At 40.2% G+C, this 26152-nt stretch overlaps 1 protein-coding gene across 3 annotated transcripts in view; it reads left to right on the top strand.

Moving 5' to 3' along the window:
• Positions 1–26152, top strand: part of LOC124884248 (rho guanine nucleotide exchange factor TIAM1-like) — an 80284-nt gene that overhangs the window by 41491 nt on the left and 12641 nt on the right. For 2 of the 3 annotated variants that reach the window (XM_047392061.1, XM_047392062.1), the window contains exons 6-16: positions 2103–2327; positions 3822–4007; positions 7486–7632; positions 7792–7866; positions 9141–9311; positions 9457–9561; positions 9898–9979; positions 10149–10235; positions 11098–11310; positions 12606–12703; positions 24077–24262. In XM_047392061.1, coding sequence (XP_047248017.1) covers positions 2103–2327; positions 3822–4007; positions 7486–7632; positions 7792–7866; positions 9141–9311; positions 9457–9561; positions 9898–9979; positions 10149–10235; positions 11098–11310; positions 12606–12703; positions 24077–24262 — 1575 coding nt within the window. Of the gene's footprint in view, positions 1–2102; positions 2328–3821; positions 4008–7485; positions 7633–7791; positions 7867–9140; positions 9312–9456; positions 9562–9897; positions 9980–10148; positions 10236–11097; positions 11311–12605; positions 12704–15457; positions 15946–24076; positions 24263–26152 lie in introns of those variants that run through there. The other variant, XM_047392064.1, reaches the window with a different exon arrangement.

Genomic DNA, 26152 nt, shown 5'->3' with positions numbered 1-26152 from the left:
AGGGGCCTTGGCACCTCCAACCCCCACCCTGAAGTAACCCCCCACGAGCCCCCTACCCGGGGACGGCTCTTTCCATCCAGGAGAGGGACGTCAACAAACTCTTCAGGAGACAGAACCCCCGGAAAGCTGCTGGACCGGATTCTGTCTCACCAGCCAGCCTGAAGCACTGCGCTGATCAGCTGTCTCCAGTCTTCACAGACATTTTTAGGACCTCACTGGAGACATGTCATGTGCCAGCCTGCTTCAAGTCCTCCACCATCGTCCCTGTTCCCAAGAAGCCAAGGACCACAGGGCTTAATGACTTCAGACCCGTCGCCCTGACCTCTGTGGTGATGAAGTCCTTTGAGCGCCTTGTGCTCTCACACCTAAAAGACATCACCGACCCCCTCCTGGACCCCCTGCAATTTGCCTACAGAGCCAACAGGTCTGTAGATGATGCAGTCAAGCTAGCCCTTCACTTCATCCTCCGGCACCTGGACTCCACAGGAACCTATGCCAGGATCCTGTTTGTGGATTTCAGCTCTGCCTTCAACACCATCGTCCCAGCTCTGCTCCAGGAGAAGCTCTCCCAACTGAATGTGCCCGACTGCACCTGTAGGTGGATCACTGACTTCCTGTCTGACAGGAAGCAGCACGTGAGGCTGGGGAAGCACGTCTCTGACTCCCTGACCATCAGCATTGGTTCCCCCCAAGGCTGTGTTCTCTCTCCTCTGCTCTTCTCCCTGTACACCAACAGCTACACCTCCAGTCACCAGTCTGTCAAGCTTCTGAAGTTTGCGGACGACACCACCCTGATCGGACTCATCCCTGATGGTGACGAGTCCGCGTACAGATGGGAGGTGGACCATCTGTTGGACTGGTGCAGCCGGAACAACCTTGAGCTCAACGCTCTAAAGACAGTGGAGATGGTTGTGGACTTCAGGCAGAACCCAGCCCCACCTGCCCCCATCACCCTCTGTGACTCCTCAATTGACACTGTGGAATCTTTCCGCTTCCTGGGAACCATCATCTCCCAGGATCTCAAGTGGCAGCCAAACATCAGCTCCCTCATCAAGAAAGCCCAGCAGAGGATGTTCTTCCTGCGGCAGCTGAAGAAATTCAACCTGCCAAAGACTATGATGGTGCACTTCTACACAGCCATCATTGAGTCCATCCTCACCTCCTCCATCACCATCTGGTACGCCGCTGCTACAGCCAAGGATAAGGGCAGGCTGCAGCGTGTCATTCGGTCGGCTGAGAAGGTGATTGGCTGCAGTCTACTGTCGCTCCAGGAACTGTACACCTCCAGGACCCTGAAGCGGGCAGGGAAGATTCTGGCTTATCCCTCCCACCCCGGTCACAGACTCTTTGAGACTCTCTCCTCTGGCAGGAGGCTGCGGTCCATCCAGACCAAAACCTCACGCCACAAGAACAGTTTTTTCCCATCTGCCACCAGCCTGGTTAACAAAGCCCGGAAACCACCCTGACACTCTCCCTTTCCCCCACACCCCCCCTTTCTTGCTGACAGGACACTTGTAAATTGTAACTCTATGCGTTACATTAACGCTCAGCTTGGACTCCTGCTTTACTTGCACAGCCATAATTGCACAATGATCACCTGCACTGTTGTATTGCTCTTGCATCTTATACTGCTCCATATTTACTCTCACTCACTTAAAACTGTGCACATATATTTATATTATATTGTAGATATGTTTATACTGTTTAATTTGTATTGTATTGCACCGACTACGCCAAAACAAATTCCTTGTATGTCCAAAAACGTACTTGGCAATAAAGCTTTTCTGATTCTGATTCTGATTACACACATTCGCTGAAGGCAAATTGGTTGCCCTGGATTTTATTTAGGGGTATCACAGTAAAAGAGGCTGAACATTAATGCATGCCACCCTTTTCAAGTTTTATTGCATAACAAAAAATGAAACTCTATGCATCATTTTCCTTACACTTCACAGTTTTGTGCTGGTTTATCACATAAAATCAACCTTTGTGATTGTAATGTGACTAAATACAAAACGTTTTTAAGAAATATGAATTGTTTTGCAAGGCTCTGTATGTCAAGGACTTTAACCTCTAAACTTCTGCTTTCTGTCCCCATGAAGACCTGCAGCCAGACAGAGCTGGAAAACTGGATCACTGCCATCCACTCAGCATGCGCCACTGCCGTCGCTCGCCAGCATCACAGAGAAGACACTGTTCGGCTGCTCCGTGCTGAGATCAAGAAACTGGAGCAGAAGATCGACATGGACGAAAAGATGAAGAAGATGGGAGAGATGCAACTGTCAGCTGTTACTGACACCAAGAAGAGGAAGACAATCCTGGATCAAGTAAGTTTCATAACTCTTTCTGATACCCCTGTCACAGTGCTGGATTGTTGGGTATTAACCCATTGGCTGACTTCTTGAACTTTGATCAGTTCTTGCACTCAATCCTTTCATGACTTGTAGGTGATGTTTTAACAAAATGTTTATTTTGAGAATTTTAACTTTCAACTGCACATCAGTTTGCTGTTGAAATATAATTTGTGTTTATTTTCATGATGGTGAAAAATAGATAAAAGTATTATTAAAAGTACCAAACAATGAAATTTACCCCATTTTTGAAACTTACTATGTGAAACAAAAGTGTTTCCAAAGAGTCAACTTTATTTTTATCTTTCCATCATTTTAGCTTAAACTGAACTAAACTGGACTAAATCAGTGGTCAGTTTGAGCTTTTAGGAAATACAATGAATGAATACCTGTAAAAGAAAGGGCTGTGAAAAATGTGAATGTGTTTTAATTCACTTATATTGTTTTCAAAACACCCAGAAGTACAAATGTATATTTATTTATGTTGATGTATGTCGACTAAAAAACAAATGCAAAAGTTTGTAGATTAAAAGGTTAAAAATAATTGTCAGCTTCATTGAAGAAACAACTGAGTAATCAATGTTTTTCTACTTAGATGAATCCATCTATGACAATACAATTACAACCAAGAATGTCTTTGTTTTAGAACTATCATGTCTGTAAACATTAAGGTTTCCAAGTACAACCATACTGGCAGACATTTTTAAATGTTAGCAGATAATGAGATGCATTTGATCACTTTTTTGTTTTTTTCAAAAAGGTATAGAAGACACAAAAGAGGAAGAAAGTATATTAGCAGTTTTACAGTTAGTGTTGGAGGGGTTTATTGTGAAAAATAAGACTTGGACAGAGAAGCAGAGAGTCGCATGTGGACACTAGGAGACAGATTTATTGTCTGAGCAGCTGGTGGTGCTACTCACATACTTCTTTAAACTTGCTATGCTATTGGCACGGCTAAACAGAGATCCATGCCCCATTAATTGAGAAGCTCACATTGTCTTTAATAGGATTATTTACAGAGAGGGGACATCAAATAGCTGTAGTTTGGTCAGTTACGTGGTGCTTGTTTGGTAGTGTCAGGTTGGAAATTTTGCAGAGCTGAATGAATATAAGACTGCTCCTTGAAAAACTGAAACACTTCCTGCTTCTATCTGCCAGTGGAATGTGCAGTATTGTTTCGCCCTCTCTGGGCTACTTGGCAGTAAAACAGAACTTTTTCCCTTGGCAATGTCAGAGGCCTTTTCCAAACACCAACTCAGGATCGTGACTGGGAGGGGACAGCCCAGTGAATAATCACAATGTCCTACTTTACAGTCCCAGTAAACATTTAACTATTTGGCACAAAGAGTGCAAATGGGTTTGAGGAAACTGCTAACAAAGCCTCTGGGTAAGGGAAAAGACGCTCTCTCTTTAATCTAAAGTAGATAAATAATTAAATGGATGTGTTGTCGTTTCACTTTCAATCCACAGATCTTCTTGTGGGAGCAGAACCTGGAGCAGTTTCACATGGATCTGTTTCGCTTTAGGTGCTACCTGGCCAGCTTGCAAGGAGGAGAGCTGCCCAACCCTAAACGCCTTCTGGCCTTCGCCTCTCGCCCCACCAAGCTGACAATGGGCAGACTGGGCATATTCTCAGTCTCTTCCTTCCACGCACTGGTAGATACCCTCTATGTACTTCATTCTGACTTTAATAAACCATACCTATTACTAAATGACTCTTGTCATAATGTCATCTTGCCATGTATTTAAACTAGAGTTGCACAATACATTGAATTGCAACTGACATTGCAAAATCAAAGTGTGCACTATCGTAATTGCAAAAGACTGCTTGGATGCAATAGTTGTCAGACTGTAATATACAGTAACAGGTGCCATGCATTCAGACTCTGCTTGCCAGTGACATATTTGCCCAGTTGGAAGGACCTTCCGTGATTTTATGCCTATACCTGTACAGGGACAAGAGTAGTTAGGAAAACGCTGGTTAATCACAAGCATTATTGACATTGTAATATGCAACAATGATATCTCTATGTCATATTTTCCTAATATCACCCAGTTTAAACTAATACAAGTTTTCTAGGATTTTTTTAGCACAGTTTCCTTCATAATATACAGGGGTTGGACAATGAAACTGAAACACCTGGTTTTAGATTACAATAATTTATTAATATGGTGTAGGGCCTCCTTTTGCGGCCAATACAGCGTCAATTCGTCTTGGGAATGACATATACAGGTCCTGCACAGTGGTCAGAGGGATTTTAAGCCACTCTCCTTGCAGGATAGTGGCCAGGTCACTACGTGATACTGGTGGAGGAAAACGTTTCCTGACTCGCTCCTCCAAAACACCCCAAAGTGGCTCAATAATATTTAGATCTGCTGACTGTGCAGGCCATGGGAGATGTTCAACTTCACTTTCATGTTCATCTAACCAATCTTTCACCAGTCTTGCTGTGTGTATTGGTGCATTGTCATCCTGATACACGGCACCGCCTTCAGGATACAATGTTTGAACCATTGGATGCACATGGTCCTCAAGAATGGTTCGGTAGTCCTTGGCAGTGCCCATCTAGCACAAGTATTGGGCCAAGGGAATGCCATGATATGGCAGCCCAAACCATCACTGATCCACCCCCCTGCTTCACTCTGGGCATGCAACAGTCTGGGTGGTATGCTTCTTTGGGGCTTCTCCACACCGTAACTCTCCCGAATGTTGGGAAAACAGTAAAGGTGGACTCATCAGAGAACAATACATGTTTCACATTGTCCACAGCACAAGATTTGTGCTCCTTGCACCATTGAAACCGATGTTTGGCATTGGCATGAGTGACCAAAGGTTTGGCTATAGCAGCCCAGCCGTGTATACTGACCCTGTGGAGCTCCTGACGGACAGTTCTGGTGGAAACAGGAGAGTTGAGATGCACATTTAATTCTGCCGTAATTTGGGCAGCCGTGGTTTTATGTTTTTTTGATACAATCCGGGTTAGCACCCGAACATCCCTTTCAGACAGCTTCCTCTTGCATCCACAGTTAATCCTGTTGGATGTGGTTCGTCCTTCTTGGTGGTATGCTGACATTACCCTGGATACCGTGGCTCTTGATACATCACAAAGACTTGCTGTCTTGGTCACAGATGCGCCAGCAAGACGTGCACCAACAATTTGTCCTCTTTTGAACCCTGGTATGTCACCCATAATGTTGTGTGCATTTCAATATTTTGAGCAAAGCTGTGCTCTTACCCTGCTAATTGAACCTTCACACTCTGCTTTTACTGGTGCAATGTGCCATCAATGAAGACTGGCTACCAGGCTGGTCCAATTTAGCCATGAAACCTCCCACACTAAAATGACAGGTGTTTCAGTTTCATTGTCCAACCCCTGTATATGCTGCTGCAAAATATGTTTTTTACATAACTTTGTATTTTTATGCACCATAACAGCTAAACAGCTAGCAACCACAAACTTCAGTGTATTTTATTGGGATTGTTTGTGGTAGACCAACAGAAAGTAGCTGTAATTGTGAAGTAGAAGATTCTTGGTTTGATTCTTCTTCTTTTTTTCTCAAATATAAATCTATAAGGTGTTAGCATTTGTTTTTAGCCCTCTTTACTCTGATACCCCAAACAAACACTTTTAGAAGTCACACAATAAGAGGCCACATGTGTTTAATGTAATCTCATAAATTCAGCTGTATTGTGGAGGCCATCAAAACCAAGGAACACAGCACGGGTTCAACAGAAAGGCATGGCACACCTTTCGATTGTTTTTTGTCAAAAATATTTTTACTTCCACATTAAGCTCCCCAATACTCCTTTGAATTGGTCTATTGCATAAAGGTTCAGAGGATGGGTATCCTTTTGCAAGGCACTGTAAACTCAGCGATGTTCACTGATTTCCTTCCCCTATCTAAGAGTTGTAGTTATTTGAAGCTGTCCTGATTTCGTCCTATGCAGTGCATGCTCTTCTACGGCATCAAGGCTTAAACAAAATGAATTCTTCCTACGGATTCATTGTTGACTTTTCACAGTTCTGGTGGAAACAGGAGAGTTGAGGTGCACATTTAATTCTGCCGTGATTTGGGCAGCCGTGGTTTTATGTTTTTTGGATACAATCCGGGTTAGCACCCGTACATCCCTTTCAGACAGCTTCCTCTTACGTCCACAATTAATCCTCTTGGATGTGGTTCGTCCTTCTTGGTGGTATGCTGACATTACCCTGGATATCGTGACTCTTGATACATCACAAATACTTGCTGTCTTGGTCACAGATGCGCCAGCAAGACATGCAGCAACAATTTGTCCTTCTTTTGAACTCTGGTATGTCACCCATAATGTTGTGTGCATTTCAATATTTTGAGCAAAGCTGTGCTCTTACCCTGCTAATTGAACATTCACACTCTGCTCTTACTGGTGCAATGTGCAATCAATGAAGACTGGCTACCAGGCTGGTCCAATTTAGCCATGAAACCTCCCACACTAAAATGACAGGTGTTTCAGTTTCATTGTCCAACCCCTGTACCTCACAGTGTTAACTTGATGACTCACCTGGCACAAAATTGCCTTGAAGAATCCTTCTCTATGTCGTGATTGCTATTTAGGTAGTTGAGTATTACACGGGTCACCATTTGACAGGCTTTAGTTGTGTACCAGCCTCCTACAGCCACAGCAAGCTTAGGCAGTCCAAATATAAAAAGAACTGTTGTAGAGAAAAACATCAATTTGATTTTTAGCCATCATTCAGGTGCTATTTCTTCTGTAACCACCAACGCAGCGTTCTAAGGCAAGTGGGGGTTTAAGCTGTTTGATAACAGTTGGTGATTTGAAGCGTCAGCCCACTGTTCCGCTTTTTTAATTTGCCTATCCTTACATTCACAAAAAATTTTATCAGTACGGGCTTTAAAACAGATTTAAAAGCTTTTGATCAATGGGTTCTCTCTGTGTATTGCAATTAGATGTGTGTGATTTCAACTTCCGATTTCATTTATTTAAAATCAAGTCGTTATTGCCATTACCGCAGTGAAATTGCTTTTGATAAATGTTTATTATTTATTGTTAGTTTCTTGTCTTAAAGATCTTCTTAAACATGATTTTTAATTGTAAAGAGAATGTTTTATATATATATATATTTTTTTTTTGCAGGTGGCAGCTCGCACAGAGACTGGAGTGAGACGCAGAACGCAAGCCATGTCTCATTCCTGCAGCAAGCGTAAAAGCAGGTTCTCCTCCCTCTGGGGTGTAGACACTACCTCAAAGAAGAAAACAAAAGCCCACCCTACGGTTAGCCAGGTCTGTGTGGTCCTCCATCATTGAATAGTTATTTTTAAATCTCAAGGCACCAATACAACCAGAGCTGGCTGCACAGATGTTTTCCTTTGCTCTTTGTTCAAACAGTCCTCCACTATTCTGCCTGAGGTAAGACTAAACCTCTTTCTTTTGGCCCTGCAGGTGTTTGCTGATGGTGAAGAGCCTGAGAACAAGCCAGTAGATCGCATATTTGTTGATTCTGTGAAGGAAAACTCAGTAAGCATTTGCTCTTTATTAACACGAATTGGTCTGGGGGAGTAGGTCAGTTTTATATGGACCTTAACTTCATTCTTTTTTTAGTAATATTTTAGGATATTTCTATCCCAAATAAATACAGGAACACATTGCAGAATTTGAATATTGTAAAGGTTTGATTCCTTTTGTCACTTTTCAGAATGAAAAACTCATATATTACATAGAGTCATACACATAGTGAAATGTTTAAAGTCTTTATTTCTTGTAAATTTTGATTATTATGGCTTACAGTAATGAAAACCCAAACTTCAATGTCTCAGAACATTAGCATTAGAGCGACGCACACAGTGCTCTAAAATTCCCTGGTAGAAGACCGCGTTGAGTTTGGACTTGATAATAACACAGTGGACCAACATCAGGAGATGTCATGGATCCCTACTTCATTACTGAGTGTGGAACTTCACATTGGACCTCAAGCAACATGCACCTGTTGCCTGTCCACTCTTCCTCCAGGCTTTGGGATCTTGATTTACAAATTAAATGCTACATTTTCTGTCATCTTAAAAAATAACCGTGGACACCTGAATAATAGTCCAGTCGTTTTTCTCCTTAGCCCAGGTATGATGCTGCTTATGTCTTTCGTTTAAGACTAGCTTAACACAGGGAATGTTAATTTTGTAGCCCTGTGTGTGGTAGCTCTTGAAGCTCTGACTCAAGCTGCAGTCCACATTTTGTGAATCTCCCCCAAAGCCTTGAATAGGCTTTTCTTCATAATCCCCTCAAGACTGTGGTTGTCCTTCTTGTTTGTGAACCATTTTCTGCCACACCTTTTCCTTCCACTCAATTTCCCATTATTATTGGATATAGCATTCCATGCACTGCAAACTTCTTTAGCAATTGCCTTTTTTGGCTTTCCTTCCTTCCTCCTCAATAAGCATGCATTTATCCCTATGATCTTGGAAGCCATAACATGGCAGACCATAATTTTTTGCTGTTTTTTTGGAGACTGAACTTTGGGCAATAATTATAAAAATGTAAAGAAATAAATGCTTGAAATATAACACTGAATGAATTAATGAATACATACATGGGTTTCACTTTTTGAATAGAATTTTTGAAATAAATAAACTTTTTAATGATATTGTAATTTTGAAATGCACCAGCATTTTATGAATGACTGTAGGAATTAAAACAGAGAAGTCTAAGTAAAAAGGTTGATTTAAGAAAAGGTGAAGTTGCACCAAGCTGATCAAATCAAAGGCTGCCATTATATCTTTTCATATCTGTGTTGAAAGAAAACTGAAGACGGAGCAGTGAAAAGCCTTCCTCGACCCAGCACCGAGTACGACATGTGGGTCCCTGAACACCTAATTCCCTCCTGGGTTTGTCTGCCAAATGACCAGCCTGTGTTAACCACCATCCAGCCAGGGGAGTCTACGCTGTGTGTTCTTGAGTCTATATGCAAGGTAATGGAACTACGTATCATTTGTTTTTTTTATGCTAAATTTGTTCTCTGCTAACATCTGCATGCATAAGTGCTGTTTATACAATTTCAGAAGAAAATTCATGTTGCTTTGCTATTAAATCATAACTTCTTTTTTGCATTGGCAGACCCATGAGCTGGACCCAACCAAACACTACTTGCGACTGAAATTCCTCATGGAAAACAAAGTGCAATTCTACATTCCCAAGCCAGAAGAGGATATATATGACTTGGTATTTGACTGCTTGTTTGCAAATGATCTTGTTGCTTTTCTCCCGTCAGCTTCTCCAAGGCCAAGCTTAATAAATTGAGCTTTAAACTGCATTGGCTGCATAAGGACAAACATGAGAGATCATGCTCCAAAACATGAATATGGAGACCTTTTTACAATAAACTGAGACACTTTTGTATTTACATGTAGATCATCTTTTATATTGTTAGTGCTGCTTTTTGTGAGAAGGAAGAAAATGAATGCTCTCTTTCTCTGCTGTCAATAACCCGCCCACCACACTATGACTAAAGTTAGACAGAGCCTCAGGATTTATATAACTCCTTTTTGTTCTTCACAGCTGTACAAAGAAATTGAGCTCTGTTCCAAAATGACAAAAGTAATCCAGTTTGACAGAGATGAATCCTGTATGATTGGTTATGGTAAGCACAATTTTTATTTTGCAATACAGATTTTATATTTTTTACTTTTGTTTTAAGTGTAATAAATGAATTATTTACAACCTTGAAAAGGGTTGTTTTAGAATATTCCGACTATGCTGTGCAAATCCTTTTCTTCAATCCTTTTCTGTCTTTTCTTTTTCTCCTTCAGGTTTTTCTATCTCAGTGGTGGAGGAGGATGGAGTACAACAGTTTTACATCACTGATGTGAAGGCCGGGGGATTAGCCTTTGCTAAGGGTTTGTTTCTAACAAAAGTACTATTTTCTGTTGCATTAATTTGTTAGAAAGACGACAAATATCCGTAAAATAATCTAATGCATTAGCTGTTTCCCAACACTTATGCGTTATTTATATTTTTGCAATTACCTTTTTTTTTTTTTTTTCACGTTGGCTTTAGATTAGTGATGAACCAGTAAACTGGCCAGTGATGAAAATTGACCAGTTTCTCTTGATCATCTGTGACTGATGATCAGAAGGTTTAATACTGAAAAAATATTTTCTTTTCTCATTACATGGAACAAAACTGACCTTTTCCACAGCATGTTCTTCATGCACCGTGATTTGGGTTTTCTGTTTTGAGTTGGTTCTGGTCTAGATGCCAAACTAGGCATTGGTACTACTGATTTTTATTGTTTTGTTTTATTTTATTATATTTACAGTTTATGCAAATGTGAATTCATTACTATATTAAGTGTAGAATTAAGCAGTCTAGCTGATCTAAGGTGATTCAGATGCCAATAATGTGGTGAAATAAGAAAATAGGGATTGAGCAAAATTTTATTTGGGAGCTCAAGACATCAATGAAAACCAGAATTGGTATCTGTCTGATCATTTCATTTCTAATATAGATGGTATATTTTAAAAGCTTAAGCTATTTCCCAGTAACAGTACTTAGTTTGCGTATAAAAGTGCCAAGGAATGTACCACAACTATCTTCAAAGTTCAACTAACTCTTAATTTTGTTATTTTGATAATTATTCCTGTAAATACTGAATAACATGTATTGGTAGCTCACATTGCAGGCAGTTAAAAATGTTTAACTCTTGCATGAATAATTTTGAGAAAATAAAATGAATTGAATCCTGTTCTTACTTTACAGGTCTGAATGCTGGAGATGAAATTCTTCAGCTGAATGGAAAAGACTCTCACAGTCTCAATTTCTCAGACATGAAAGCTGCATTCTCTCAAGTGTCTCTGGCTTTGACAGTCAACACTTTGCCTTCTGTGGACCGCCGTCAGCTTTGCTACCTTCCACCGCGCCGCTCTGATGTAGCAGAAGACCTCTACACTGACATCTTCTCCCAAAGCCAAGGTAAACAGTCCTTTTAAATAAACCCTCTTGAGCAAATCTAGCAGTAGAAAATGGTTCTCTAGCATTTTTAAAGCATCTTTTTATATCCATAGGTGAGATAAAAAAGATAAAGTTAAATTCAACCCTTTCATGCATGAATTATGATATCCTCAATCAGGAAATGTTTTCAATCATCTTAAGGCATTAAAATAAGTTTTTAATACATTTTTTAAACTTGCTTTTAATAGGTTTCCTTTGTTCATTTGAGTGGACAATGTGCATTTATGCTTTTTCTGCAACAAGCAAATTAATTAGACCATATGAGTCGAAACTATGAAAAAATATAAGTTGGCTACAAATTTTACCATTTTCTCTTATTGCACCTACTTCTTAGACTCTTCTCTCTATTTGCTTCTTTCTCAATCGTCCATCATTCAAATCTTTGTCTTTTAAACCACACATAACGTCCAATTTTAATAATTACCACTTCCACAAAAACAACAAATATTCTTTGTGGCACTAAAGAAAATGGAAATCGGCCATAAATGAACACAACGGTAAACAAACGTGTCCAGGAAATCTGTTATTACAAATAATGAACTCAAAAACAAGACTTCCACACTGAAACAGTTTGATCTTGAGTTCTGTCCTCAGTTTCCTCAAAATGTTCAGCTTACTTCCACATCTTTAACTCCCTCAGCATCTTTTCACGATTATCCTCATTTTGCTTAGATATTAAATCAACTACAATGCCTGTACGTCTTCAAGTCATGTATTGCGCTAAAGTCTAATAAAATAAAGATTTATTTGCAAAACCTGAATTTTACAGTCTATTAAAAATACAGATTTATTTTACCCTAGAAATTAGTTACTGTTAAAGTATTTTCAAGAACATTTAATGGCTGTAATGGTTTGTCAAAGATGGAGTGATGCATGATGTGAATTTTATGAGCAGATGTTTAGTTTTCGAATTTGCTAAATGCTCAAAAATATTAACGATTGTAATTATCCAAAGTTAATATGTTACCAATATTTTTAACAGCTTTTGAACAGCTGTTTACCGTAGTGACGTCTATGCATCGAAAGGGTGGAAAGGAAAATTTCAACTGCAAACTGTATGGCCATTTTGCCAGCAAAGACAGTCCTGGAAAAAAATACTAAATAAATTAGAAAATAGAAGACCCATATTATACGTTTAGTTTTAAACAAATAAATTGGGTCTCTCAACCATGACTTTAGTAAAATCGTTTTAATATGAAAAAATAAGAAAATACATTAATATGGAACAAAAAAGCTCATGATTGTTTGTGATTCAGAGGAGATTCTGGACGATGGTGTGGGACTGTTGCTTGAGAGCTCTGGAGACAGCCTAGATGATGCGGAGATCTTCAGCGAGTTTTATGAGTGCAGAAAGGTAAGACTGCAGCAAACATGTGAGCGCACATCTTGCTTTGATGCTTGCTACGTGTCCTTCACAGCAACCTTTCTCAGCTTTCTGTTATGAAAAAAAACCTCTTATGAACATTTGCTTCAGCAGTGTTTGCGTCACCGCCTGTTACTGGCTCATTTAATCGTTTTACCAAAGCTCTGCAGTTTGTACTCACGTTTACTTATAGGTGCTGCAGTTTAATACAAATCTGTGTTGGGGCTTTCTTTGACTAAACACTACTGTAAAGAAATGTAGTAGCCTCTGACAAAATAAATGATTAAGACCTAAATACAAAAAATCCCCTTTATGCCTAAGGAAAACTACATCATAAAGACAACTGACATATGACAGAGCATTCCAACTGGAGCATGTTGGTGATGTTTGTCTTCATCAAGCTTGATTTTTAATCTTTTATTGTGCACAGTTATTAGGCATTAGAGTGACTGAGGTGTATTGATCTAAAGACACAAATTGCAAAATACATCTGAGAGCATAACTGTCAAAATGAAGAATAAGTTAAGTCTCTTTTGGCTGATAAAAAAATGTTCTCCTTCTGATGGAAAAAAACATGGTTTAATTAAGACAGCAGGCTCTTACTTTAAAAGGACTTCCATGTGACTTTTTTAAGTACTAGTCGTCTTGGGAATGACATATACAAGTCCTGCACAGTGATCAGAGGGATTTTAAGCCATTCTTCTTGCAGGATAGTGGCCAGGTCACTACGTGATACTGGTGGAGGAAAACGTTTCCTGACTCGCTCCTCCAAAACACCCCAAAGTGGCTCAATAATATTTAGATCTGGTGACTGTGCAGGCCATGGGAGATGTTCAACTTCACTTTCATGTTCATCAAACCAATCTTTCACCAGTCTTGCTGTGTGTATTGGTGCATTGTCATCCTGATACACGGCACCGCCTTCAGGATACAATGTTTGAACCATTAGATGCACATGGTCCTCAAGAATGGTTCAGTAGTCCTTTGCAGTGACGCGCCCATCTATCACAAGTATTGGGCCAAGGGAATGCCATGATATGGCAGCCCAAACCATCACTGATCCACACCCATGCTTCACTCTGGGCATGCAACAGTCTGGGTGGTACGCTTCTTTGGGGCTTCTCCACACCGTAACTCTCCCGGATGTTGGGAAAACAGTAAAGGTGGACTCATCAGAGAACAATACATGTTTCACATTGTCCACAGCCCAAGATTTGCGCTCCTTGCACCATTGAAACCAACGTTTGGCATTGGCATGAGTGACCAAAGGTTTGGCTATAGCAGCCCGGTCGTGTATATTGACCCTGTGGAGCTCCCGACGGACAGTTCTGGTGGAAACAGGAGAGTTGAGATGTACATTTAATTCTGCCGTGATTTGGGCAGCTGTGGTTTTATGATTTTTGGATACAATCCGGGTTAGCACCTGAACATCCATTTCAGACAGCTTCCTCTTGTGTCAACAGTTAATCCTGTTGGATGTGGTTCGTCCTTCTTGGTGGTATGCTGACATTAACCTGGATATCGTGGCTCTTGATACATCACAAAGACTTGCTGTCTTGGTCACAGATGCGCCCTCAAGACATGCACCAACAATTTGTCCTCTTTTGAACTCTGGTATGTCACCCATAATGTTGTGTGCATTTCAATATTTTGAGCAAAACTGTGCTCTTACCCTGCTAATTGAACCTTCACACTCTGCTCTTACTGGTGCAATGTGCAATCAATGAAGACTGGCTACCAGGCTGGTCCAATTTAGCCATGAAACCTCCCACACTAAAATGACAGGTTTTTCAGTTTCATTGTTCAACCCCTGTATATGCTGCTGCAAAATATTGTGCATAAAAATACAAAGTTATGTAAAAAACATAACAGCTAAACAGCTAGCAACCACAAACTTCAGTGTATTTTATTGGGATTGTTTGTGGTAGACCAACAGAAAGTAGCTGTAATTGTGAAGTAGAAGATTCTTGGTTTGATTCTTCTTCTTATTTTCTCAAATATAAATCTATAAGGTGTTAGCATTTGTTTTTAGCCCTCTTTACTCTGATACCCCAAACAAACACTTTTAGAAGTCACACAATAAGAGGCCACATGTGTTTAATGTAATCTCATAAATTCAGCTGTATTGTGGAGGCCATCAAAACAAAGGAACACAGCACGGGTTCAACAGAAATGCATGGCACACCTTTCGATTGTTTTTTGTCAAAAATATTTTTACTTCCACATTAAGCTCCCCAATACTCCTTTGTATTGGTCTATTGCATAAAGGTTCAGAGGATGGGTATCCTTTTGCAAGGCACTGTAAACTCAGCGATGTTCACTGATTTCCTTCCCCTATCTAAGAGTTGTAGTTATTTGAAGCTGTCCTGATTTCGTCCCGTGCAGTGCATGCTCTTCTACGGCATCAAGGCTTAAACAAAATGAATTCTTCCTACGGATTCATTGACTTTTCTCAGACATATGATTAGTATTTCTTTTAAGATCAAATTGTCTACCTGGAGACCAAATTTCATTTGCACAACTGGAATATATGCATATGCCATCATTGTAATAGGAGTTTGTAGCCTATCCAAGCTTCTATTTCATATGATTTATTACAATTTATAAATAAATTCTTCATTATGTGTTTTTCCTGCAAAGCCCTCCCCTCGCCCTCTTCATCAAACCTTACATTTATATTCTACTGCTGTGTTGCTTACCCAGCCAATCCTGCTCCACAGCAACCTTTGAGGAGGAAATGCCTTCCTTCCTACTGCTTTGCACTGCTTTGCGCTAGGTTCAGGGATTATTAAAACTCATTTACAATGTTGCCAGAGCTGGACAGATACTCACGCTCACTCAGTGTGCCTGAGTTTACAGAGTCTGTAAAGGAAGAGAGAAAAGCAGAGAGAAAACAGAAGAATATTAGTGACAGAGCTACAGCAGTATGTGAAGGCGCAAAAGAGGGGGAGCTGGAAGGCTGTAAGTGCTGGTGGGCGGAGAGGAGGAGGCTGTGCAGCTTCACTCAAGGACCACAGCACCTTCTTTTTTAAAACAGGAAAGGCAAAAGTGGGCAACGAAATGTTTTTCAGAGGCACAGTGCAGACTTGACTTTTAAGATACCTGGAGTTCTCTCCTGCACTCTCCGTCACTACCTGACGCTGACTGTCCAACTGCACTGGGCAATGTCCGTCCTGAAGTGGAGCAAGCACAGAAAGCGCTCTGCAGACTCCATCTATGACATGCTGCATCTGGTGAGATTTCTATCCCATATCTCTCTTTACCTGGGTTGCTGTTACTGCTGTAGTAGCTGTTATTCCTAGTTGAGGGAAGAAAACACCTTTCCATCATCGCTTTTGTTTAAAACCCCTTATTGTTTGCTAAAGACAGGAAGCTGTGAGTCATCGATGTGTCGCAGAGTTGCCCCATAATCACCGGAGTGCTTCACAAGAAAATAAGCAAACAAACGGCTGCAGGCAGGAGTTCCTTCTCTACAGATCTGATCTGTGAAACCTGGGTTTGACAAGACTTTGACAAACTACCCTCCATGTTGCTGCGATGATTGACTGCTGGGGCGCTTTTTCCCTTGCAGTCTTGAGCTGTGATATCAGTTTTGTCAGATTCAGAGAGCAGATATGTAATTCTCTCTCTACTTCATCAGTGCAGTGATGCTTTGTGTTTCATCTATATTTCATATGTTTTGGGAAATAATCAACTGAAGTCTCACACTTTAACCCATGGCTGTCTGTTTGATTTACATTTTGTTCATAGAATATAATCCAAAAAGCATTGTTGTTTCTTCAAAGCTCGTCCTTTGTCTCTTTGCCATCTTATGACTGTCCATGAGCTCAGAACTGCAATGGTGTTAATTAGACCAAACTGTGAGGACTATGACCAGACCGTGACTGTCTTTCTTGGCTCTGTGAAACTTGGAAAATTGCGCTGACAAAACAGGCAGAAGGAATCAGAGGACTTAATACCTAGATTAAGCAACTGCAGTCATAACGATGAATTTACTTTAAGGCTTCTTGCATATCTTCACATTGGGTGGGCAATAACTGTTTAAAACATGTGCAGCTCTATAAATAAGAATACAATCAAAAAGTTATTTAGTTCATTTAGTTCAAAGCATGAAACTCATATCATGCAAAGATTCATTACACACAGAGTGGGCAGTGGTTTAACAAAATGATTGCAGCTGTTGTAGGTGAATGTCTTGGATTCCTCTGTAACCCCTTTTCCACCAATGTGATTTCAACCAGTGATTCATGTTTCCATTGCCAAAAAGAGGTTCCAGGGCGTGAACTCTGGTTCAAATTGGGCACAGCAAAATATTTGGTTTTTCTGCGTGAACTGCAACCGTAGGCGGGTTGAAGCTGCATATAGTAGAAGCAACAAGTACGGCAGTGAAAACGAAGATGTATGAAGATGACTCATGCTCTGTTCCCAAAACTGCTGGAAGTATGTACTCCACCTGCAGTCCACATCTTCTAAATTCCTGGCTCAGCCTAATCTTCTGTTATATGTATGAGTTTTTAACTTGCTTTATCTGCTTGGATCCCTACTGGTTTTATCTGTCAAGTAAACTGTGAGAATAAATCAAACTGCTTTTCTACGTATAAAGAAAGTTTGAACACAAAAACCTTTGAAAGATACTATGGGTTCTGAAAATATATGCAGATATAAAGTGCCATCGCTCCCTCGCAATCAATACATTCAGAGCCTCCCTGTACCAGGGTGTGCAGCTAAATTGGCCATAAATGCATGCTTTTGTTTACATCTCTTATTAGTCAGTCTGACATAAGATTTCCAACCCTGCTGAAGACTGACAGGAGTCTTGTTCAGACATTGATCCCGACATACTCAATTTAACATCACATATTGGAAGGAGGAGGCTGTTCTGATTGCAAGCTGTCACAAATACAGGTCCTTCTCAAAATATTAGCATATTGTGATAAAGTTCATTATTTTCCATAATGTAATGATGAAAATTTAACATTCATATATTTTAGATTCATTGCACACTAACTGAAATATTTCAGGTCTTTTATTGTCTTAATACGGATGATTTTGGCATACAGCTCATGAAAACCCAAAATTCCTATCTCACAAAATTAGCATATTTCATCCGACCAATAAAAGAAAAGTGTTTTTAATACATAAAACGTCAACCTTCAAATAATCATGTACAGTTATGCACTCAATACTTGGTCGGGAATCCTTTTGCAGAAATGACTGCTTCAATGCGGCGTGGCATGGAGGCAATCAGCCTGTGGCACTGCTGAGGTCTTATGGAGGCCCAGGATGCTTCGATAGCGGCCTTTAGCTCATCCAGAGTGTTGGGTCTTGAGTCTCTCAATGTTCTCTTCACAATATCCCACAGATTCTCTATGGGGTTCAGGTCAGGAGAGTTGGCAGGCCAATGGAGCACAGTGATACCATGGTCTGTAAACCATTTACCAGTGGTTTTGGCACTGTGAGCAGGTGCCAGGTCGTGCTGAAAAATGAAATCTTCATCTCCATAAAGCTTCTCAGCAAATGGAAGCATGAAGTGCTCCAAAATCTCCTGATAGCTAGCTGCATTGACCCTGCCCTTGATAAAACACAGTGGACCAACACCAGCAGCTGACACGGCACCCCAGATCATCACTGACTGTGGGTACTTGACACTGGACTTCTGGCATTTTGGCATTTCCTTCTCCCCAGTCTTCCTCCAGACTCTGGCACCTTGATTTCCGAATGACATGCAGAATTTGCTTTCATCCGAAAAAAGTACTTTGGACCACTGAGCAACAGTCCAGTGCTGCTTCTCTGTAGCCCAGGTCAGGCGCTTCTGCCGCTGTTTCTGGTTCAAAAGTGGCTTGACCTGGGGAATGCGGCACCTGTAGCCCATTTCCTGCACACACCTGTGCACGGTGGCTCTGGATGTTTCTACTCCAGACTCAGTCCACTGCTTCCGCAGGTCTCCCAAGGTCTGGAATCGGACCTTCTCCACAATCTTCCTCAGGGTCCGGTCACCTCTTCTCATTGTGCAGCGTTTTCTGCCACACTTTTTCCTTCCCACAGACTTCCCACTGAGGTGCCTTGATACAGCACTCTGGGAACAGCCTATTCGTTCAGAAATGTCTTTCTGTGTCTTACCCTCTTGCTTGAGGGTGTCAATAGTGGCCTTCTGGACAGCAGTCAGGTCGGCAGTCTTACCCATGATTGGGGTTTTGAGTGATGAACCAGGCTGGGAGTTTTAAAGGCCTCAGGAATCTTTTGCAGGTGTTTAGAGTTAACTCGTTGATTCAGATGATTAGGTTCATAGCTCGTTTAGAGACCCTTTTAATGATATGCTAATTTTGTGAGATAGGAATTTTGGGTTTTCATGAGCTGTATGTCAAAATCATCCGTATTAAGACAATAAAAGACCTGAAATATTTCAGTTAGTGTGCAATGAATCTAAAATATATGAATGTTAAATTTTCATCATGACATTATGGAAAATAATGAACTTTATCACAATATGCTAATATTTTGAGAAGGACCTGTAATACATTGTCATCCCATTTTGTTATGTGTGCAGACTGAAATCATCTTTGGCAATCAGTTTTGGTGTTCTCTATTTACATGCATTAAAAAACACATTTATCATTTTAATTTGTGCCACTGTTTTCGTGTCTTCTCACTGTGTGAGGGGTGGTAACCTTCAGTGGTGGTAAAAAATGTCCAGTTTTGTTCTTTAGTTTTCACTCTACATTAGCAGTGCACACATGCACCATGCATGTTCTTCTTCACCTCTAATTTACCACATGAGTAGGAAATTAGTGCCACAGATTAGTTATGCTGTTGACTTGACCTTCTCGTATTCTTTGCATTCAGTGAAAGTCTGTTGACATTAATATCACAGATTCAGTCACTAAACTAAAACCTGCATCACTGCTGTGGACTCATTGTCACAGAAATTTTAAAACCAAATGAGGAAAAAGGAGAATCGTAAGGGGGAGAAATATTTGTTGGATCTGAAGAACAGACAGAAGGTGACAGTCAGAGGCAATTATAACACACATCTTATGTGTGATGATGAGCTCTGAACTAAAGAGCCTAAAAAGCATAAACTTTTTTCATCTTGAAGAATGATGAATAGGCACATCCAAACTTCTGACTGGTTCTTTTGTTTTTGTTAGAGACAGTAGCATAGTCTTACAGATATCTTATTTCTGCTGATGATTAGAGGTCTAATGATATGAGGTGATACACACTACTGGGTGCACGAGAAGCAGTTCTTATTATTTTCTATCAAACAACCGACGTCTGCTGTCTTTAGTCAGCAGCCAATGCTCCAAGGCTCGGCACCCAGTGATCTAGAAGCATGAACATCTCTGATAAAAACTATCCAAGGCTGTGGACAATAATCTATCCTATCTCAGTGCACTTCAGTGAGACACGTGTAATACGTGTTAAAATGCGCTAATTGTCATGCACTAAATGTACAATGTCTTGAGGACTGGTAGGAGGGAATTTCCAAATTCGAAGTCGGAAAAATTAAACATTACCTGAAGTTGGAATTTTGGTTAGAAAAGCCGGAGGTCTCCAGCCAACCTTAGGTTCAGATGAAATATGGCGGCTGCTTGTATAACCAAGTAAAAATGACACGAGTAAACTATTTATTTGCACTTCTGATGGGTTGTCTAACTTTTATTATTATTATTATTATTTTTTTTTTTTATTGCTTTGTTTTTTGGAACTAGTGGCCTTTATTGACAGTTACCTGACAGGAAATGGACTGAGGGGGAAAGACATGCAGCAATACCATTAATGGTCTTAATGGTATTGCCCCTTCATATGCAATGGATTGTCTAAATCAATATGCATCCACAAGAACGCTAAGGTCAAAAACACAAAAAGTAGATGTGATCGTGCTGTCTCTGTTGCTGTTCAAAAACTGTGAAATAATTATTGATCCATTTAAGAACTGCTCATAGTCTGGAGACTTTAAATGCAGTTTTATAGACCCACCTCTACTCTTTGGCTTTTGAATTAAAAAGAGGTAGAACCTTTAGCTTTTTAATATATTAATAGTTTTATAATTGCCTATTTGTCATATGGACAGTTACGTGCACTGAAATGGGTTGTTACACCTATGGCCAATTAAAATATATAAAATATAATTTAAAACATGTCTAAATCTATCCATACTTGAGTATAAGTGCATCTGTGTTCATACTTGTATACATATATTCATATGTAAATGCATATGCCTAAAAGAACATACATGTACACATCCACAAACATGCCTGTATATGCACATGCACACTACCCACATAGATACAAGATGTTAGCTTTAAAGTGCTATATAAATAAAGTTGACATTGACATCAACCACAGATCAGATATATTGTGAGGAAAATAAGTATTTGAACACCCTGCGACTTTGCAAGTTCTCCCACTTAGAAATCACGGAGGGATCTGAAATTTTCATCTTAGGTGCATGTCCGCTGTGAGAGACATAATCTAAAAAAACAAAAATCTGGAAATCACAATGTGTGATTTTTTTTATTAATTTTTACTATTATCTGTGTGTTACTGCTGCAAATAAGTATTTGAACACCTGTGCAAATCAATGTTAATATTTGGCACAGTAGCCTTTCTTTGCAATTACAGAGGTTAAACGTTTCCTGTCGTTTTTCACCAGGTTTGCACAAACTGCAGCACGGATTTTGGCCCATTCCTCCACAGAGACCTTCTCCAGATCAGCCAGGTTTCTTGGCTGTTGCTGAGAAACACGTTTGAGCTCCCTTCAAAGATTTTCTATAGGCTTTAGGTCTGGAGACTGGCTAGGTCACTCCAGAACCTTGATATGCTTCTTACGGAGCCACTCCTTGGTTATCCTGGCTGTGTGCTTCAAGTCATTATCATGTTGGAAGACCGAGCCACGACCCATCTTCAATGCTCTAACTGAGGGAAGGAGGTCGTTCCCAAAAATCTCGCAATACACGGCCCCGGTCATTATCTCCTTAATACAGTGCCGTCGTCCTGTCCCATGTGCAGAAAAACACCCCCAAAGCATTATGCTTCCACCCCCATGCTTCACAATAGGGATGGTGTTTTTGGGATGGTACTCATCATTCTTCGTCCTCCAAACATGGCAAGTGAAATTAAGACCCAAAAAGTTCTATTTTGGTCTCATCTGACCACAGAACTTTCTCCCATGACTCATCTGGATTATCCAAATGGTCATAGGCAAACTTAAGACGGGCCTGGACGTGTGCTGATTTAAGCAGGGGAACCTTCCGTGCCATGCATGACTTTAAATTATGACCTCTTAGTGTATTACCCATAGTAACCTTGGAAACAGTGGTGCCAGCTCTCTTCAGATCATTGACCAGCTCCTCCCGTGTAGTTCTGGGCTGATTCCTCACCTTTCTTAGGATCATTGATACGCCATGAGGTGAGATCTTGCATGGAGCCCCAGTCCGAGGGAGATTGATAGTCATGTTTAGCTTTTTCCATTTTCTAATAATTGCTCCAACAGTTGATCTTTTTTCACCAAGCTGCTTGGCAATTGCTCCGTAGCCCTTTCCAGCCTTGTGCAGGTCTACAATTTGGTCTCTGGTGTCTTTGGACAGCTCTTTGGTCTTAGCCATGTTAGTAGTTAGAGTCTTACTGATTATGTGGGGTGGACAGGTGTCTTTATGCAGCGAACGACCTCAAACAGGTGCTTCTAATTTAGAATAATTAGTGGAGTGGAGGTGGACTTTTTAGAGGCGGACTAACATGTCTTTGAGGGCCAGACTTTTTGCTGATTGGCTGGTGTTCAAATACTTATTTGCAGCAGTAACACACAAATAAATTATTTAAAAAAATCATACATTGTGATTTCCGGATTTTCTTTTAGATTATGTCTCTCACAGTGGACATGCACCTAAGATGGAAATTTCGGATCCCTCCATGATTTCTAAGTGGGAGAAATTGCAAAGTCGCAGGGTGTTCAAATACTTATTTTCCTCACTGTATTTTCAACAGTTTACTTGTGCTTTGTTCACCAACTACAACTTTCAAGTTGAAAGTTTTTGTAGATGCTCGCACCACAAATTCTGATGAAATTCTTCTCAGATGTTATAAAATGCATTTGTGGGATTACGTTTTCAGCCATTATAGCACTTCCGAGTTGGTGTGGAGGCCTTCAGAGAATATCGGGAAATATTTCAGAAGGATCAAATGGTCATCTGCCGTGCCTCACATAAATGTCTGTCAGCATTGTTATCAAATCAAGCAAACACATTTAAAAAATCTGCAAAAGATTAGAGGTGTCTGTCTCTGATTACATTTTAATTTATTTTGTTCATTACATATTACTCAATGATTAAAAAAACCAAACAAATCTTTTCTGTTTGTTTTATTCACATTACATGTAGTGAAACAATCCTTTTAAGAAATAAAGGTCAGTTTTATTTGTGCGTTGCGTTTTATGTACAGGAGATGGCAGTTTTGATATAGTGAGATGTACTGACTGGCAGTGGCTTTGATTTGATTTGATTTAATTAAGATTATAACCATCCATCCTCTGCAGCTGTGTGGAGCTTATATCATTATTACTTCCCAGAGGAATTTGTATGTGCGACAGAATAAATTGCTTCTGTCAAGTCTGGAAAGGTGCGCATATTATGAGCCAGAGACATCTTTGCCCGCCTTTACACATTGTTTAATGTACTCCTGCTGGCTGTGCCTTTTGTATGGCCACGACCGCTGTGCAGGATTTTCTCAGTTAATCTTTTTTTGTCATGATATTCCACAATAGGATGAAATCGAGTTGTGATGGATAAGGAAGGAGCCTTTTTGTGCTTTCTCTTTTGTGTTTCTATTGATGTTACAAGCTGGTGTTTCTTGTTTTTGTTTGGCTGCCAAGGCTGTAGCCTTTTGCAAACAAAGCAATTATTTGTTCAGCCATGTAGGCTTTTGTCGAGAGGGGTCTATTTTTGTCCAAAATAATAGTCTAATGCACATCAGGGCCAATCACCATAGCAACCCATACTCTTTGTGGACGCAGTGTTGTGTGTATATTTTGATCCATTGAAAGAGTTGAAATATTACACCACTAATCCATCAGCAGAAGGAATGCAACCAGAGATGTGAGTGAAAAAGAGGAGGTCGGAAAGTCATAGTTCTGATAGACTGAAATAGACCAAATTAGTGCAAAAGATTTTTTTAGAGCTGCCTCTCTGCCTCTTTCTAGGCTCACTCTCTGCACAGTCATGAGTCTGTGCACATCAGTTGGTAGGTGATGCCTACACATTCCCTTTCAAGATGTTGATGGGTTGCTTCATGCATATTTCCTTTTATGACTTTACATTGGGACTATACTTTTACCTTTTATGACCTTTTTCCTTTTTTTCTTTAAAGAGTACGGAGCAGGTTGCTGCTTTCTGTCGCAGTCTCCATGACATGAATCCCTCAGAGTGCATGTCCTCTTCGCCAAGCCCGGACTCACCCTTCCCACCTACCGCGACTCCCCGACAGCTGTCTGATGCCGACAAGCTCCGCAAAGTGATCTGTGAACTTGTGGAGACCGAGCGCACCTATGTCAAAGTCAGTATCGATCATCTTACTTGTACGAAGCAGATGGTGTTTGTGAGTGCATGTATTCTCCTGTTTATCAGTCAGATTTCCCATCCATCTTGAGGTGTGCTAAGCTTCATATGGTCTATTCTATATAACCAATCCATATTTATCTCCGTGTCCCTGGAGACATGATGGGGACACAGCTGTGCCCTTGTCTGGATATTTTATAATCTTTCCCTACCCGGTATAAAAATGGCTCAGTGGATTAACTGGGTTAGAGATGGTATATAATAGTTATTCAGACAGTCTTGACATTTTCCTATCTTTCATTTCAGGAAGCACAAATGTACTTATTATAGAAATCCCATTACAAATGATTGATTGTATATTGCATTTGGTTCAAGGGGGTGTTTTTTTTTTTTTTTGGGTGATTTGTTCTAATTAACTTTGGTCTGACATTAGGTCGCGCTTTATGTTTGTGTGTTTAACTGCTCATGAAAAAAGCCACAGGGACTAAAAAGCCAGAGGGACAAACACCAGAGAGGACTTTATATAATAATTAACAATTTAAAAATAAATGTTGCAGTCATATTAGTTTGTATGGTTGTTTTTATAGTGGTCTTTTAGACAAATGCATATCAGTTTTTTTTTTCAGAAAATCGGTTAAAACAGGGAAACCCCTAAAGAGTGATTTAATTTCAAGCAATTATTTCTGTTCATTTTTATGATTCAATGTTATAGCAAAAACCCAATATTCTGTTCCTCAGAAAATTGAAGAAAATTGTTAGTTAAGACTGATTTAAAAAAATGGCTTAATACAAAAATGTCGTCCTACAGAAAGGTTTGTTATATGGTACAGTGTATGCATTCAGTACATGGTGAGTTGTTTTGCATTAATTACTGCATTAATGTGCTGGGGCATGGACGTGGCCAGCCTTTGGTATTGCTTAAGTGTTAAGGATGCACAGATTGCTTTAATAGTGTCCTCCATCTCGTTTGCTTTGATGGGTCTGGTGTCTCTCATCTTCCTGTTGACAATACCCCATAGATTATCTGTGAGGTTTCGGTCAGGTTAGTTGGCTGGCTAATCAAGCACAGTGATGCCATGGTCATTAAACCGAGTATTGGTAGCTTTGTCAGTGTGGGCAGATCCCAAGTACTGCTGCAAACGAAGTCGGCATATCCTCGAAAGCGTGTTAGTAGACAGAAGCATGAAGCACACGGCTGAGCTGACATAAGAAAACACAGTGGATCCACACCAGCAGACGACTAGGGTCTTGGATTTTGTGCCTCTCTACTTGTCCTTCACACTCTGTGACATTTACATCCACATGAAATATACAATTTAGAATACAACACAACTAAAGAAAAGTCCGGTCACTGTGCCACATTAAAAATCAGTTCTTTTATTTATTTTTTGTTCCTATGTAATATTCAGACTTTCTGAGAAACTGGGTTTTCATTGGCTGTAAACCATATCAAAATGTACTGATATACAGGTCCTTCTCAAAAAATTAGCATATTGTGATAAAGTTCATTATTTTCCATAATGTCATGATGAAATTTTAACATTCATATATTTTAGATTCATTGCACACTAACTGAAATATTTCAGGTCTTTTATTGTCTTAATACGGATGATTTTGGCATACAGCTCATGAAAACCCAAAATTCCTATCTCACAAAATTAGCATATTTCATCCGACCAATAAAAGAAAAGTGTTTTTAATACAAAAAACGTCAACCTTCAAATAATCATGTACAGTTATGCACTCAATACTTGGTCGGGAATCCTTTGGCAGAAATGACTGCTTCAATGCGGCGTGGCATGGAGGCAATAAGCCTGTGGCACTGCTGAGGTCTTATGGAGGCCCAGGATGCTTCGATAGCGGCCTTTAGCTCATCCAGAGTGTTGGG

Source organism: Girardinichthys multiradiatus, chromosome 18 (genome assembly GCF_021462225.1).
Source record: "Girardinichthys multiradiatus isolate DD_20200921_A chromosome 18, DD_fGirMul_XY1, whole genome shotgun sequence".
NCBI classification, from domain to species: Eukaryota; Metazoa; Chordata; class Actinopteri; order Cyprinodontiformes; family Goodeidae; genus Girardinichthys; species Girardinichthys multiradiatus.
The sequence above is the reverse complement of the archived record's forward strand: the minus strand, read 5'-3'. Positions and strand labels throughout refer to the sequence as shown.